Source organism: Paralichthys olivaceus, chromosome 22, assembly GCF_024713975.1.
Source record: "Paralichthys olivaceus isolate ysfri-2021 chromosome 22, ASM2471397v2, whole genome shotgun sequence".
Lineage (NCBI taxonomy): Eukaryota > Metazoa > Chordata > Actinopteri > Pleuronectiformes > Paralichthyidae > Paralichthys > Paralichthys olivaceus.
The window spans coordinates 3,012,194-3,029,967 of NC_091114.1; the positions used below are offsets into that span (position 1 = coordinate 3,012,194).

The 17,774-nt window shown below is 42.2% G+C and overlaps 1 protein-coding gene across 1 annotated transcript in view; it reads left to right on the forward strand.

The window, feature by feature from the left end:
* Positions 1 to 17,774, forward strand: part of adam19a (ADAM metallopeptidase domain 19a) — a 195,635-nt gene that overhangs the window by 163,928 nt on the left and 13,933 nt on the right. Inside the window, exons 16-19 of the mRNA XM_020100203.2 lie at positions 4,017 to 4,221; positions 9,475 to 9,552; positions 16,638 to 16,746; positions 17,615 to 17,756. Coding sequence (XP_019955762.1) covers positions 4,017 to 4,221; positions 9,475 to 9,552; positions 16,638 to 16,746; positions 17,615 to 17,756 — 534 coding nt within the window. The remainder of the gene's footprint in view (positions 1 to 4,016; positions 4,222 to 9,474; positions 9,553 to 16,637; positions 16,747 to 17,614; positions 17,757 to 17,774) is intronic.

Consider the following 17,774-nt stretch of genomic DNA (forward strand, 5'->3'; position numbering starts at 1 on the left):
CCATCAGCAGCAGTGAGTGGGGCTGCGCTGCAGCGCGTGGTTTTGGCAACTTGACAGCACAGTGAAAGGCTCAGAACATCTGACTTAAACACACGGCCATGAAAATTATGGGACTCCATTAACATCCCAATCTTCAGGCTATTTTTCAACTGACTATAATCGGACATGTCCAACAAATCCTCTCAGAGCCAACTCACGTCCTCCATTATGGATAGCAGCTCCTCCCCTCAGACAGAGAGTACAAGCACCACTGTTTCAAACACTCCTTTGTCCCCGTCCATTAAAGCCCCTTTCACCGCCGAGGTTGAAATATGTGATGTTGCAGCATTGTTTTTTATTACACTTGTGTGTCCATGTAGATGAACAAGTTAAGGATGAATGTATTTAACATTACAGACACTGTGATGTCCAAGGCTATCTTATCTTATTATTTGATCTTACCTAAATGGTCTGTATTTATATTGCGCCTTTCTTGTCTTGCCATTCACACTCACATTCATACAGTGCATCTATGTGCAGCACTTTCTCTATCATGCATCAATCTGCCTGCCATAAGGGGCAATGTGGGGTTCAGTATCTTGCCCAAGCTCACTTCGGCATAGGGTGGATTCGGGGAGACGGGGATCGAACTGCTGCTATATCTCCTGAGCCACAGCTTGTCTTGTCCGTTTTTTGAATCAAAATAAACAATGGTGTAAAAATGTAATACCACCACATTACGATTTCCTCATTGTATATTCTGTAAAAGGTATTTCACATGCACCTTAAATTTCTCCCACATGATTAAATATGTATATATTTATTTTATTCAGAGTCAGACACAAATACATTTCCGCCTCACATACATATGTTTTATTGTATGAAATGTTGGTAGACAATGGCAGCAGGCTGGTCTATGGGAGGTGCCTGCTGGGACCCTGCTCTGCATGTGTGCCCCTGGATGACGTACTTGATGCGGAGCCACCTTGTTGACACCCATAGGCACCATGTGTAATAGACAGTTGCAATGTTATCACTCCGACACAGAGAAGAGTAGATTGTTTGTTTTGCTGCAGAGCATTCACATCTGATATCTGATTTATAAAACTGTATGTGCACTCACCTGAAGGCAATGTTGGCTTCGTAAATCCCTCTGGAAACGTGCGTACATGGATATGCCTCATATACTGCTCTCCTCACGCTTTCATTCAACCATAAATGGTCCATGCAAGTCGCCCTGTGAATGTTGACGTATAGAAATGACCCTGACTGAGTCGTGGCATCAAGAAAGAAGCACAACTTTCCTGACACTGAGATGGAGGTGCTTGTGAGTCACACATATTGTTGGGGGCCACAGCAGTGGTATCACTAATAAAAGAAAATGGGCTTAGTGGCAACATGTTGCTGCTGCGGTTAATGCAGTGACTGCGACAGACAGGACAGTGCCAGAGATAAAAAAAAAAAAAAAAAAAAGTGGTCCGATTTAAAGAGAATTTCTACACAGTGATTGCTTATCTGACCAGAGAGATGGATGTTGTTGCCGTCTGTCACACTGGGTCGTGACACGCCGTACAATGCAGAAGTATATACAGTATAATTCGATTTACAGCCCACACAGTTGACCTAGGGTTTTTGAAAGTGGTTCTCTGGGGTTCAGCCGCATCTAAAGCCTTTCCCTTCATCATCATTTTCCTCGTGTTAGGATTAAGTCAAAAGTCAATTCACATCCACTCCGAAAACATCATTGCTATTCTTACTGAAGACCCAGGAATGCTGGAGTCAGTGTCCCCGCTGACTTATTTACACACACCAGATTTATCTGTCTTGTTATCGCTGCAGTTTAGACCTTTAACTCAGGGTGAATGCCAACCGAAATTTCCCTGAGTCACCGTGGCCCTTATATCAGCTCCAAACAGTGTGACCGTTCTCCTCTGACCTCCCTCATCAAGAAGATGTTTACGTCCGCAGAGCTGCAGCTCACTGGATGTTCTATTTTTTTTTGGCTCCATTCTGAGTAAAAAAAAAAAAAGTCTGTTGAGATCTCAGGAGATCAGCATGTTCAGCAGCACTCCCAGCCAACAATCACACGCCATCGTCCAAACCACTGAGATCACATTTGTAATCAGTCTGATGTTTAAAGTGAACAAAGAGTATATTTAAATTTAAAATCAGTGATCAGAGAGAAGTTGTCCTCTTTTCTTCACACCCTTTGTTTGATCGACCATATTGATCAAAATGAAACAAGATCTCGATTCTCGAGTGTGAAGTGGTGGCACAGAGCTCATAAGAAAAAGATCATCTCTCAGCTGTTCTTACAGCAGCAGCCTCATCTACAGTGGTGGACTGAGACAATAATCCAGACCATATACCAGACCTCCCTCCCTGTGTAGACTGATGCTGTTTGTCCATGTAACAGGTATCATGTTTTAGTAGTTCTACACATACTGTGTTCATCTGGAAGGAATTACATGTATGTTGATTACTCTACAAAAGACAAACATATGTGACTGACATATGCGACTGTGTCTCAGTTAGAGCGGGTCGTTTAATAACCAGAAGTTTGAACTCAGGTTCCTGTATTTTATGTGTCTTGGCCAAGACACCGAACCTCAAACTACCCCTGACGGCAGTGCAGTGTGTGAGTGATGTGTGATAGAGAAAGTGCTGCACATAAATACAGTATATGAATGTGTGTGTGACTGTTAATATAAAGAGCTACGAGTGGCCATCAATATAAGCGCTCTATAAATACAGACCATATGCCATTTACTGACCAGCAACATTGGAACACATCATGTTCAATGTAAGTTTTTTAACCAGTCAACGGTGACACTGCAAGTCACGAGCATAAGGACTGACACTTTCACACCGTGTTCACAGCAATCCATATTCGTTTTGCACTCTGGATTAACTCATTTAATGTCACACGTGATTCTTTCACTGCAAACAATGAACAAACATGTGACATCTTAAGCCCGCCCTGACGTCTGGCTGGGATTTACAAGAGCGAGGTTCTTTGTTAGTGGGGGAAGCAAACAACAGATTAAGAAGCAAAACAAACAAACACAAATACAGAAACGATAACTAGTCCACCCAAAGGGCAATATCCAGAGGGAGGGCTTGACAAAAGGAAATTCCCCAAAAAAGGAAACGAACCAACTGAATAATCCCACGGCAAAAGCTGCTAATTAAACTCTGATGCTCTGCAGGGATTAGTAATCTTAAAGACACTTTTATTTCACAAACATTGAAACTCTTAAATGCTAAAAACGACATTGCTAAACTTTCAAATACCTGGTATGTCCATGTACTTTCCGACTACAACCACCAGCTGTTTTCAACCCAGCTGGGGAAATACATGAAAACAATATGTCTTCCACATTTAAAAGAGACAGCACAAAGCACAGAAAATAGCCTTAGGACCACCAGTTCTCCTGCCCCCTTATCTTCCCCGCATGCCAGCATGGAGTAAGGTGCGCGACTGCCTCACTCGACCGGTCTGAGCCAACATCGTCACCTGCGTTCCTCCCGCAGGTAGCACATATCGAAACAGTCTCTCCCCTGTTTTCCTCGGTTCCACCTGCCACACAAGGAATTTGCAGAAGCGTGTGGTACCATACAACAGCAGAAACCCACTGTGTGATTGTATAATGTCAATAAGCCGGAGTAGTGGTTTTCTTGTTCCAACTCTTCACTTCTCCGCCCTCTCGTCAACGATCCGTGGTTATTATTAATGATGGTCATTATCAATGGCAAAGTAAGTGTAGAAAAGAAAAGCAAGTGAAGTTAATTTATGAAGCACATTAAAAAACAAACATGTCTGTATAATAGAAGTAGACAAAATTGGAGGTTTTTCCACTGGGACTTTAAAAAAAAAAGTGTGATATGATGATATAATATTGAAGGAGACAAAGCTCAGCTCCGGTGGGCTCTGACCTGTTGATACATACTGATGAACAGATATTGATATGATGACAGATACTATGCCTCGAGCAGAGAAGTAAAGCATTTCTTTGTGTGCTTTTATCTCTGTACAGAGATGCCAAGTGCGGCAAGATTCAGTGCCACAGTGCTGCCAAAAAGCCCAAAGGCACCAACGCTGTTTCCATCGACACTACCATCAAGACGGATGGCATCGAGGTGAAGTGCCGTGGTACCTACGTCTACAGCACCCAGGATGGCCAGGGCGACCTGCCTGACCCCGGCCTCGTCATGACCGGCACCAAGTGCGGAGAGGGCAAGGTTTGTCCACACTGGGGGGGGGCAAAAAAGTCAGTGAATGAAGTGATGTAAATGATGAAGTTGTAGTTGTCGTACATTTGTCAAAGTTACAGATAAATTTCAATCTAATAATCCCACAGTCAATTGGAACAGTAAATCAGTTTCCTGGGTAGCATAGCCATGTTTTACTAAGTGAACGAGGCGTTTTCCTGCATCTCACTATGATGTGCCCACGAGGTTAACAGGCTTTTTGATCAGCACCAACGCTTGACTCGACAAATGTATCTGGCCCCCTGCCGAGAACATGCACCTCTGCCCGATACTCTGAGCTGGGCTGCAATAAAGCAGCGAGCAGCCAGAAGAAACTGACTGCACAACACATGTAAATCACCTAGGATTTAAAGCTGTGTTCTCAGTCCAGAAAACAAATGCCAGAGCAGTGTCTCTGCCCTTCTTTCTGGATATTCATGTAGTTTGACTTCACTTGGCTCACCTCTTCTTTTACTGTGGTACTGTTTTTAGGGTTTAAAAAATCTCAAGTGATGGGCTACAGTGTGTTTACATGCACCATGTAATGCTCTGACGTGTTCAGCTATATGATGTGAACTGTAGCTGGTGTTACGGCTCAGGCTGCCTGATTATCTGGGAAGTCACAAAACTAATTTATATAATTTGCAGCTTCGTCTGCTGCCCCCTAACTTGATTTATTTTTTCAGTTCCCCTTAAAAATGTTGAAAGCGGAACATGATTCATCAGGATTTGCTTCAGAAGATGAAGTTATCCCCAAAACTCGCTCCAGCATCCTGGATGCAGACGTTGTCTTGTACTCAAATGGATAAAGATGTGCTGAAATTCATCATCTATACCTTCGAAAGAACATGTTGTTGATGTTCCCATTGCTGTTTGTTATTAATATTCTCCGGCTGAAGTCCAATTTGTACAAAACTACGTGTCGGTGGGAGAAGGTCTGTGCTGTGTCAGGTGGTTCATTGAAACCAAGTCATTTTTAATTCAGTTGCTGAATTGAGTGTGACTCTCAAGTGAATCCACCTACAGAAAACACAAGAATCCTACAAAATGCAAGATGAATTATACATGTGCATATATAAAAATGCACACACATTGAGTGATATCTGCACTCCCCTTTTTTCCGCCAGTAAAGTCTATTTCTCTGTCTATATTGCTTTTCCTCTGCGGCATATTCCAGCCACTTGAATTCCATCTCGGCTATTGTGCGGGAAGAACTGAATAGTGCTGCATGAGTAATATATTATAAATAGGCAGCAGAGAATATTGTCTGCTATCCAGCCAGATGAATTTTAAGTCATCATATTGAACTGGCCTTTTGTCAGCCATAAATGCACAAAGCTGCCGCTTCTAATCACACAGTCGCACAATCACCTACACTAAATTGATTCCCCTCCTAACAATAGTAACAACAGGCATAGCAGGAGATACAGTACCAACTAATATTAGCGCTAACACAGCACAGTGATGTAGTGCTTAAGAAAAAAGTGCTCAACTAGGACCTGCAGTAGCACAAGAACAGACATGTAATAATAATAATGATAATAATAACTGTGTTTGTATAGCACTTATATAAACAAAGTTACAAAGTACTTCACAAGAAAAATAATAAAACCCATGGCTAGAAATTATAATAAAAAGGTTTTCAATTCAGTTAAATGTTTTGGGCCACGCAGCAGTTTAACCATCACATTTGAGCTCTGTAAGACTGGTTGTTGTAATGAAAATAATATCTTCAATTGTACGTTGGTGTAATCAAGTGTTTCAGCCTATTAATCACAATAACGCAGAGAGAGGCTGAAGGTAAATCTGACTGGCTACTGGGAGAAACCTCTGGTAGAACCAGACTCAGTGTGGGCGCCCATTGTTGAGGTGAGCGGAGAAAAATGGGGAAAGAGGATGTGGGTGGCAATGAGGGAGTAGAATAGAGAGAGAGATGGGGCGGTGGCGTCAGGGGAGAGGAGAGGGAGCTCAAGAACATCATACTCTATAATTCGAATTATTGTAGTGAAAGTAATTAGAAATGCTTTCCTGTAAAAATAAGTTTTGAGCAGTGATTTAAAGATCGGTATTGAGTTTGCGAGCATGTACTTCTCCTGAAGAGTTGTACTGTTGTGTGTTAGAGGTTTGTACATAGTGTAAAGTTTGTTTCAGTCTGTAGATTAGAATGAATTCAACCCCAGCAGGAAGTAGAACACAATGGAAGGATGCATTAAGAGCTTTTGATCCAAACTGGTGGTTTCGATGAAGGACGGAGCTTGGATCGAATCTTCGATGAGGGGCTCCAGGATGATGATTTGAGCAGATGACCTGGTATCCAGGACTGAGGTGGTGCTGAGCTGACAGCTGAACGACAGCAGAGAGAGAGCGTTTTAAACTCTGACAGCTTTTGAGGGCGATCGGCTCAAGTTGAGCTTGTCAGGCTGTGATTGGATAAAAAGAGGATGAGCTGGGGGTGCCTAGGTATCGCTGAAATTATGCATCTGACTGTGTGAGCAACTTAAGAGGAAGAAAACAGTCTTCCCGACGCAGCTTTCGCTTAGCTTCTGCACTTTATTACCACTGTGTCCCTCCAGGAGGTTTATGTCTGGTGTTTTAAACCTTCTCCAGACTTCATTGGTTTTTTATGTTGACAGCCAATCATTTTTAATTGATCATTTAAAAATGTGGGGAAACTACAAAACCTAAAACTCTGTTAAAGAAACAGTTTTTTTTAGGAAAAGCACTTATTGGTTTTCTTCATAAGAATGAGATTCTAATTTAAATGTCTCTGCTAAACCTTATGGTATTTTTAAAAACAAATACAGCAGCTAACAACTTTTTAAAATAAAGAGAAAGATATAGTGGAGTAAAGTGTCCTGTGTGTGTTGTGATCTGAGCTTCTTTTTATTTTGTCGGTCCAGGCGCGTGGGCATGTTAGTGCATGTGCCCCGTGAAACCATTTTGGCCCCGTCCCAAATTAGATGTCAGGCTGCAGCACAACATTCAGGTGAAAGGAGCCCTCTGCTAAAGAAACCGGCTTCACAGCTCAGACAAAAGCTCCTTTGACACTAGACGAGAAACCACATCAGACGTTCATCTGACATCAGTCGGACTAACAGCAGTGCGAGTCAGCTTTATTCCCTGGTCAGACGGATCCTCAATACTCTCGGTTGTAAACATTAAACCAGTCTATGGGCTGTACACACAGTGTGGATATGCAATGATGCCAGCCATTCTCAGCAACTGCTATTCTCTGCATAGGCCCATGGAGAATGTGCAGAGCCCTGGGTCACAAGAGTGACTGCCGTCCTGACATAAGTTTTAAAGACACACATTTACCAACCGAAATGTTTCACACAGTCATTTGCTTTGGTCCAAGATGCTGCTGCTAGTTTAACATCTAGTAGCAGTAAATGTCTAATATATTAATGGAGCCTAACAGCAAGTGCCCACTTTTTTTTTAACTGTAGTTAATTTCTCATTCATTTTTTCTGTTGACGTTTCAGACAATTCTTATAAAAAGAGTTTTACTCCTAGAACCAGGCCGACAGGCTACGAGATCAATTGTGACCATAAATCATTCACAAAACTGTGTACATCATTATTTTACGAGTGAAGGAAATACGCATCCCATGAACCATTGCGAATGAACCCTTTTCCAACATCTTCCAGCCCTTCTTCTTTAATTTAAAGGTCCAGTGTGTAAGATTTAGGTGACAGGGATCTATTGGCAGAAATTTAATGTAGAATAATCCTCATGATGTTTTCACTAGTTCGTTGCATCTAAATTGTATGAATTGCAGTTTTCTTTACCCCAGAAAAGGCCCTTTATATTTAAATACTTTGTATTTACAATCGAGTGGATTGAGTTTTTATGACAACTGAAGCTACCACAGGTTCTTTTTCATGTTTGGAAGTGGAGGGTGAGGGGTGTTCAGCTGCAACATGCAATTTCACCACTAGATATCACAAAATTCTACACACTGTACCTTTAATTTTGTTATTAATATAGTGTTGTCATGTATTGTAGATTGTGTCTTGTGTGTTTGTATATAGTGTAAGGTTTTAGGCTAGCTAAATAGTCAGCGTGCAGGACTCATCACAACCTTGTAAGTCTTTCATACCGGCCCTGACAGAACCCACAAGCTGGCCCTCACTACCTCCCAGTCAATGACCTGAGTTGTCCTTTGGACTCTTTTCCTTGTCCCTGCAAAAGCACATTATTCTAGAAAGGGAAATCAGGATTGTCACAGTTGTAGTGAATGTGTCCAGGGTAAACGCAAGCTCCACTAATCAGAGATGTCGCTTAGATGTTGGCAGTGTAGTACTTCTCCTTGACATCATGAATGAAACACATTTTTCTTAGAATGTAGTCGGATATCATACAGACTTGTTGCATTTCAAAGGAAACAAATAACATTGTTTTCACAATCCTGGATGGTGAAATGATAATCAAAGTCTATTTTCAGAAAATGAAAAGGTTGTTTTCTTTCAGAACCACACTCTCAGGACATTGTTTCCCTAGTTTAGCATAAAGACTTAGAAATATCCAGCCTGAAGCTCAAAAATCCACCTACTTATATCTCTCAAGCTCATGAATTTGAAACTGTTTCCGGAAGTTTAAGACATTTATAGAGGTTGCAAATAAATAAAAACCACCTGCAAAGTTTTACACAATGAAACTACAGAAAGCAAATAGAGCTATGCTTCATGCCATGCAGAACTCCACACACATTTCCACATACACTAAAAACCCCAGTTCGGACAAGGTGAACCTCTTCCCTGCATGAAATGACAAAACAACACACTTCCGCTCTTTTGTACCTATGTAACGTCTTTGATCCCAGATTAGTGTCGGTGACTCAAACCTACACTAATGACTCCACTCCTGCCTTTTCCCAAATGACCTTTCCTAACACTGTAGGATAGATGACTCACAAAGCTCCCTGTAAAGCAACATGTCATACCACTGCGAATGTGAATGATTATTAATTATTATGAGAAACATAGCAGCTCAATAAATCATCATTAAAATCTTTTAACTCCAATTTCTGATTTAAATTTAGAATTCTGATTAGGATACTGATGCTGCTTGCCCAATCTCCCCAGGCAGCTAGGTTGTTCCAAAGCCCAAGGGCACTGGCAGCAGACCGGATCAAAGTCTATGTGTGTGTGTGTCTGTGTGTGTTTGTGTGTGTGTGTGTGTGTGTGTGTGTACTGTAATCCTTATAACAGTATGTGATCATTCTGCTTGTGTTGCCACAGGTGTGCCGAGAGCGCCGGTGCCAAAATGCCTCTTTCACCGAGCTGGAGACATGCATCGCCCGCTGTCATGGCAATGGGGTATTCACACATATACACACACACACACACAAACACACACTCACAAGCATACAGAGTCATGCAACAGACTCAACTCACTTAGCTGCTGGGCAAGGCTCCCTAATCTTATTGTCACACTGTGTCCTTGGGCAAAGGTAGCGCTTTGCAGCTCTGTCACCAAGTCTGTGGAGGAAGGCAGGAAAATAGATGGCTGGAATACAACAGCAACTGAAGTGATGAACTATTTATTGGAGCAGTACAAGCAAGCCTGAGGCAGATAAGGAGGAATCATACATAGTTTATGAGTCAGTAACCAAGCTCTGGAGTGTTAGGAACTCAAACACTTGTTACTTGAAAAGAAGATGGGGATGTAGATATAAGTTATATGTCAGATAACTCCGAAGGTGCCGTCTGAAGTTGAGGATGTTGATCTGGTGTTGACCCACTGAATCAGTTTTCAAAGTAAACCCATACAATACGAGCTTTAACATAAATATGGTAATGCGATAGTTATTTTCCACCAGAATTTGAAGCTAGCTCCAAGCCAGAGATTTTGTGCGGGAGGAGCAGGTGCAGAGCATGAAAACTTAACTGTATGCACAGATGTGCACACGCTGCTGTGAAATGTATCCCGTCCTTGCTAGCTGGCACCAAATGAAATTCAAAGGGTGATATGGTAACTGATGGGCAATTCCCTCTCCACAGAGAGAGAGATGTCCTCCATTTCCAATAAGATACAAACTATCTCCTGAGAGCGGTCAATGAGCCGTCCATCCAGATGGAACTGGACTTTTCGTTTTTACAACTCTGGCCTCTGTCGTGCCTTTAACATCCTCTAGGATAAACACTGCAGGCAAAGTTTATTGCCGCTGACTGACTGTCACATTGGAAAATATCATCAATAAAACCTCAGCGTCACAGTCAATTGTGTTTTCTTGAGCCTGTGACCACTTGGAATGTGCCGCTGCAGGAGATAGAACCTCAGGTTTGAGCCATTGTAAATTGCAATTTTTGTTCCGGTTGTTTTTTTGTTTTTTTTTAAACAGTTCCCTCTGCAGGGCAGTCATTCCCTCTATTGGCCCTGCTGTTGTCCTGGGGCTGGTGTAGACAGAAAGGATGTGGGAGGTTAGCTGTCTTCTGTGTGAAGGGGCCAGTGCAGTGACAAGTTCATGCTCCATCACTGGCATCACACTACAGACAGTCAAAAGACCCTGAAACAGAAAACAGAAATTCAGCTCTCCAGTTATTTACGCCTGTCTCGGGAGAACATGAAGCCATAGAGGGTACAGTTTGGATATTGATTGGCGTGTTGGTACATAATAGCGCTGAATGTGCGTAAGCAGGGAATATGTGACTAGCAGCTCAATGTGGAAAGCCATGACGACAGCCTGCCTCTGTCGTTCGCCTCATGCCGCAACTTTCACCTTCGCCTGTGGATTTAACTGATGAATCACAGGATGCTGTGCACACTGCGTGGCAAAAGTCATAGTCAGTGGGAGGGGGATTACATTTTTAAACGAAGAGCAGAGCCAGGTATTTCAAATTAAATATGATATTGTTTTGTAAAATGTAGTTGTCATAAAGAAGAGATAAACTAACAATTAGAAGAGGGAATAAGGATTAAAACTGGGGAAATGCATTTTTTATTTGGCCTTGGGGCCTTTAATTGTGCCGTTGAACCTCATTTTAATCATTTTAATCGTTAAAAGGATGGCAGAGTGTTTATTCTTTGCAACATTCTGTTGTGCTCCATGTGTTCAAACTCTGTTATCAGAAACATCCATTTCTGTGCACAAGCTCTACAAGTTTTTGACTTTTTGAGATGAGAGGCATTTTCTTTATTGTTCTGAAGCTGTCACGGCATTTTAACCACTTAGAAATTAGCCTTTCCCAAAATGGTAATGATTGGCTTCACTGCTGTGTGCTTATTTGCTAGCATAACTGAATAATTCTCCAACTGAAGCGGTGACACTTACATCCACTATCATCAACAATATGTTGTGATTACGAGGACAGAACCATGCTCCATGCAGGATATCTGTAGCTCAGCCAGAATGACCCTTGGGGTCTCTGTCACCTCCTTCTCCTTCTGATTGCTCAGTGTGAGCAGGCTGCCGGCTCGAGGAAGAAGCCTGGCGGTGCACATTTCTTCCATCTAAGAATTATGGAGGCCATTGTCGCTCTTGGGAACCTTCAATGCAGCAGAATATATTTGTTGTTTTCCCCAGATCTGTGCCTCAATGTCTCTCCTGTGCTAAATTTCAAGTGTCATAGCAAAGGGTCTGAAAGCATATGTCTATATTACTTGGATGTTTCAGGGTTCCCAGTTAAATACGTTTGAAAATGTTTCAAAAATGGTGTTGTCAGTATGGGTGAGTTTAGATTGATTCATTATTTCAATTTTATCACAAGACTGCTACCTGACACGTGAAGGTGATGGGATTTGAATACTGAGAAATGTGTAAATTATACAATTAAAACACATTTAAATGCATAGATTAAAAAGACACTTCCAGCTCTGACTTTGAACCAACTCTGTAGAAAGAAGTATATCTGACAAATATATAAATACATATCTGTCATTTCCATTTTAGACCCCACTTTGAAAAGGCAGATTCTTCCCAGAAAACTCTGATTTATTTTGTCATTTCTCTGTATATTGCTCCACCAGGCTCAGAAAATAATACAGCAGTGTAATGCAATATGGCAGTTGCCATTATTGTTCCACCAGTGTGGCTTTTTAATACGTGGGGGGTTTCAGACCTAAGTTGCTGACATGCTGACAGCTGAATTTTTTTGTCTGCAGTGAAAAAATTAAACCTGCATTTTACCCTGTTAGAATTTACCAGTCGACAGTTTTCAGTCCTCTGGGGCTCTCCTGTGTGAACACGTGCGAGCCCGTCTAAGATACAAATGGAGTCTGTCAGTGCCACACTTTACCACAAAACCATGATGTGGATACATTGATATGCATTTGTGTCATCAGAGCGAAATAAACCTGAAAGTCCAGATATGTTAGTAAAGCAGAAATCAGTAAATCAGTCATGTAATCTGTGTTTGCAGTCAATGTCTCCTTACACGTACTCCTTTCATCTCAGAGGCTGTTAGTGTGCAGGCTGGTGTTTGACAGCAGAGGCACAGAAACATGATGTAAACAAATCTGTGCTGATAGCTGCAGCTTACAAGCTGAGGTGTGACACCATTGTGTTAGCGGCGGTGTCGAAAAATAAGGAGCGCCACTCAGCACCTGAGCCAACCTTTAACTGCTCATTGTGCTACAGCTGATGAGCTAATTCTCTATGTAACCTGCAACCTGACGTGTTCAACAAGACAAAGAACAGGACGAGACGTGAACCCACGGTGATGGCGAAGAGATGTTCGGGGCGTGCCACTGATAACGTGTCGGACTCCCACGTGACGTGTTCGAGGAAAGGCTCAATGGGAGGGCAGGTGGAAGAGCGGCGGAGGTCATTGTGGTCTTTGAGGGAGCTGCAGCTGCCTCCGTCAGTGGTGCCAGACTGATCTGGAAGGAGCGAATAAACTCTGCCCTCTGCCGCCACTGGAAGCAGGGTACAGGCGGGGAGAAGGTCAGCCTCACAGGTCAAGCAAGCTTCAGTGACGAGCTTCATCTATAATCCATCTTCAGAGTGGCTGAGTGAATAAGTCAGACAGCAAGCAGGACTGAATTAATTATCCAGCTTATCATGCCTTCACACCAGCAACAGCTAAAGCTGGAGGTATTGGGGTTTTTGGGGTGTCCCTCCCTCCCTCCGTCTGTCTGTCCATCCATCATCTATCCGCTGGGTCATACGAACACCTTGAGTGAATTTCTTCAAATAAGACTCAAATGTTCACTTCGACTCGAGACGGTCAAAAGTTAAGGTCACTGTGACCTCAGGCCTGTTCTAGTCTGGTAAGTGCTGTATCTTAGGAATGCCTGGAGAAATTGTCTTTGAATTTAGCAAATTAACTCTCCTTGGACTCGAGGAGGAATTGTTAAGAATTAGTTTTTGGCCATAAGTCAAGAATTCACCGTCTGTTTTTGCTCACTCTTCTGGCTGTTACCCAACACCAGAACTCCTGACCACAAGGGGAGACTTCCTGCAACTCGACTCGGAGAAGGTAAACAACCGTGAGGTGGTGGTTCTGTGACGACCCCCCCCCCCCCCCATAAAAACCTGACAGTCACAGTTAGAAATGTTTGTTGTTACATTGATATTTTTGCTGTTGCACATTTTAGTGCGGCTACAATGTAAAGACACTTTAAAAAAGTTTTTACTAAAGGCCGGTTTCAGGCGAACAATGTGAGTCGACGTGGACCAGGGGGTTTAAAGTGAACCCTGCCCCGAATGAAAAGGAGCACCTGTAAAGACCGTCTGTTGCCCCATCGACTGCATGAGCAATTGACTCACCACTCGCCACACAGTGGATATGATAAGGATTTGAAATATTATGAGCGAGAAGAAAACCCCCAGATATATCCTCTCCTCCTTTAATCCCCTCTCTTTACTTTGTTGTTTCATGGTGTTTGTCCCTTTTTGTTCCCTCCTCTCTCTGTCACAGTAGATGGATAATGGGAATGGCTTTAAGTCAGGATTATTCTAAACAGACAGCTTTCCCTTCCTCCCAGCTTAGGGTCTCCTCCTGTCGTGGGTGTGTTTTTTGTATTTTTATTACTTAGCATTATTATTTGATTAATTCGTTTACTGATCCTCAGGCAGTTGGAGTGATTGTATGTTCATGCAAATAAAAGGAATAATGAACGTCGCTCACTTCTGAGAGTACGGCTCGTCCACATCTTTTCAAAAAGGAATACAGCTGAATTTTTATTATAGAAGCTTAAAACACAATAGAGCACCTGGAGACTTTGTCGGCAGAAGGATGTGTTATATATCACTGATTGTGTGTTTAAATCCAGGTCATGGCTTTTGATTTCATGCTGCTTTTTTATCTTTATATAATGTGGAAATGCCTTTTAAATAAGCCCTTCAAAATCAGCATACGAATCTGAACCTGAATCTGAAATAAAGGAGCGTCCTTCATGTCGACTGAGTTCTAATAGGGTATATAGGCATGTTAATCACTGAAAGGATAATTACATCTCTATGTAATTGGAGCATGGCGGTATTTTCTCCTCCGTTTAGAGGTGGTGAATTACACAAGATGTCTGGAGATATTAATCAAGTTTAAAAGCTAATCTCTGGTTAAAAGTTCAAGTTAAAGACAAGTCAATTAAAAACTCTTAAATGTAATTTACTGCCAAATATAGTGAAGTGAAGGGGAAAATTCACTTCTTGAACCAAGTCCCAAAGGAGGCCTGTTACTGCTCGTTATTCGGAGGTCTGTTTTTTTTTTCCATAGTCTCAGCACAAAAATGATGTGTGTTATTTGTTGTGATGAACAACTTTTGTCTGTAGCTTGGCATGAGGGCTGCATTTATATACGTACTACAATACCCATGAGCCTCAGCCACCCTTGCCATGGAGAAAAGGTCATTGACTGAGAGTGGTTCTGAATTCAGAACGTTTTATTGTTAAAAACTGCACCATAGTCCCTGGAGGAAAAAAAAAAAGAATTGGTTTGAGCTTCAGACAGTTTCTAGTTTATCTCAGCACTACTGTCTTCAGCCTCCACCCACATCAGCAGTGTTTGTAACACAAGTTTGATCTTCCACATTCACCGTACGTTAGTATTCAGAGTCGTTAGTATTCTGCGTAACGTCTACTTCAAAGTTGTTGTGTGTACAGGTCTTGATCTTTGACTTTTCAATCATAAACTATTTAGGTGAATTGATTTGAGATGCTTCTAACAGCTCTTTTGCACTTGTAAATCCACCGGCAGAGTTTTATGCTATTTGAAGGTGAAAAGAGGAAATTGCTGTGGGTGAAGTGGGAGAGGGGGTGATTTTGGATATGGTGCTCTGCATTATCTTTCTATAGTCTGAGCCCAGTTGATGGTAGGGCTGGGTAACTAATAGAAAATCTATCGAAACCGAGATTTATAACCTCTCATCGACTTAATCTTGGTCATGTCAGTTAAGTCGGTTAATACTTTCCTCTCTCCACACACTCATACTGATCCGCACTTGCTTTGCACAAAATAAACACCAACACCAATCAGAAGTTACTGTACCTGAAGTTCACTTTGTTTGTCTGCCCGTGCTGCAAAAAATTCATTTATTATATTTGACCATATTGGTTTGTTTCAAGATTTCAGATTGTTGATATATGCACTATATGATCATATAATGTCAACTGAAAGGATAAAGGTATAAGACATATTTAATGTCACATTTGTATCAGGCTTTAGTGGCACATTTGCAAGTAGAATGGTCCAACAGTCTCCTTCTGAATCCCACATTCAGATTCACTAGATTCAGATATTTAATTTAATCATGCATGCTCATTAATATCAGTCCCCTAAACATGCCTAATTTTTTCATCAAGATTCATCAACTGTTCTCTGAGAAATCAACAAAGGTGTTAAAGAATATATTAAAGAAGAATTCTTCCCTGACCCATACCACCTCCCTCCACCAAGTTTCATGGGAAAGTGTCCAGTCATTTCTTTTGTAATCTTGCTTATAAGCAACCAACAAAAAGACGGGTGAAAACGTAACCTCCTTGGCCAAACATGTAGGCATGCCACACCACGAACCTGGGGCCCTCTGATGGTTCAGGGCTGGGGTCAGGGCAGTTTGCCCGAGAGGAAGTCGTGGGAGCTCACAAAGCACGACAAAGGAAGCACACCCTCCAGTCGGAAGATAAATGGCATCACTCACACAATAAGAAACAAAGTACAAAAGTGTATTTTACATCACATAATGGAAACACCTTTACTAAGTGGAGCTATCAATGCAGATAATCTCTGTGTTTTGCAGTCGGTTCCTGTTATGAGGTGAAAAAAGAAAATCTCATTAAAACACATGCAGTGGCAGAGTGGAGTAAACAAGACATTAGTGCTTCTAATTTGACTGGTACACCTCCAGGCACATGAACATGAGATTATACCGAGACTGAACAGCAAATCACATTTACTCATGCCTTGTTCCTGTGTTCCTTTGTGTGTGTGTGTGTGTGTGTGTGTGTGTGTGTGTGTGCACGCAGGTGTGTAACAGCAATGGGAACTGCCATTGTAACCGAGGCTGGGCACCACCCTTCTGTGAGAAGCCAGGACTTGGCGGCAGTGTGGACAGTGGACCTATCCAGTATGACAGTGAGTTTGTGCACACGCACACACACACACACACACACAATGAAAATAGGTTAATATGTGGAATTATATTTCAGATTGTCTGTTTTCAAATTTGTAGAATGACTCTTTACATCACATTTTAGTGGTGGCTAATATGTGATGAGATAGAGATAGCAGAGAGAGATGGAGAGAGACTGCAGAGAGTATGCAGTGCTTTTATACGCTGGGCTTTTTTCAATCATACTAATTATACAGTGTTGGCACAGCAATCAGAGGCAGTTTGGGGTTCAGTGTCTTGCATTCGGACACTTACAGACAGGTGGAGCCGGAGGTCAAACCACCAGCCTTCTGTTTAGTGGACAACCCTTTCTTCCTGCCGAACCACAGCCGCAGCAAACACATTGAAACTCATCAACAGATCAAAAAACACAACAGTATGTCAGGCAATCACAGACAAACGACACACAATACACAAAGTCAAACTGGCAGCAGACAGCAGCAAAAAGAAAACACAACGTGAAGCTGGGCTGGAATGGTAGGTGCTTGATACGGACGGGGATTGTTGCTGATCAGACCAACGCATTGCTCCATTTGGTGCCAGATGAAGGAAAACAACACAGGAACGGCAACAGTGGAATCGCAAACATTAAGATGAATCGTTCTCATTGGAGCAAAACAGCAGCCGTTGCTTCCTGTCGCCGCTCGTCTTCCTCTGCCTGTGACAACAGCTGAGGGGGAGACCTGACAGTGGTTGATGGGCTCAGATTAGATGACAACATAAAGACTGATTTATGAATAGGATGCTTGACGGACGGTAAACACCATATCACTAATACAATGATGAATGATGTGTGACTGATGATGATGTACTGTGTGTTTGCGTGTACAGGTCAGGTTGGGCTGGTGGTGGGGCTCCTGTTTGCCTTCCTCGTAATCCTGCCTGCAGTGCTGCTGCTCTTCTACTGCTACAGGATCAAGACGTCCTACTACCACAAGTGGCTTTCCCAGAGAGAGAAGAATAAGAGCAACAAGTACGGTGCCATGTCCTG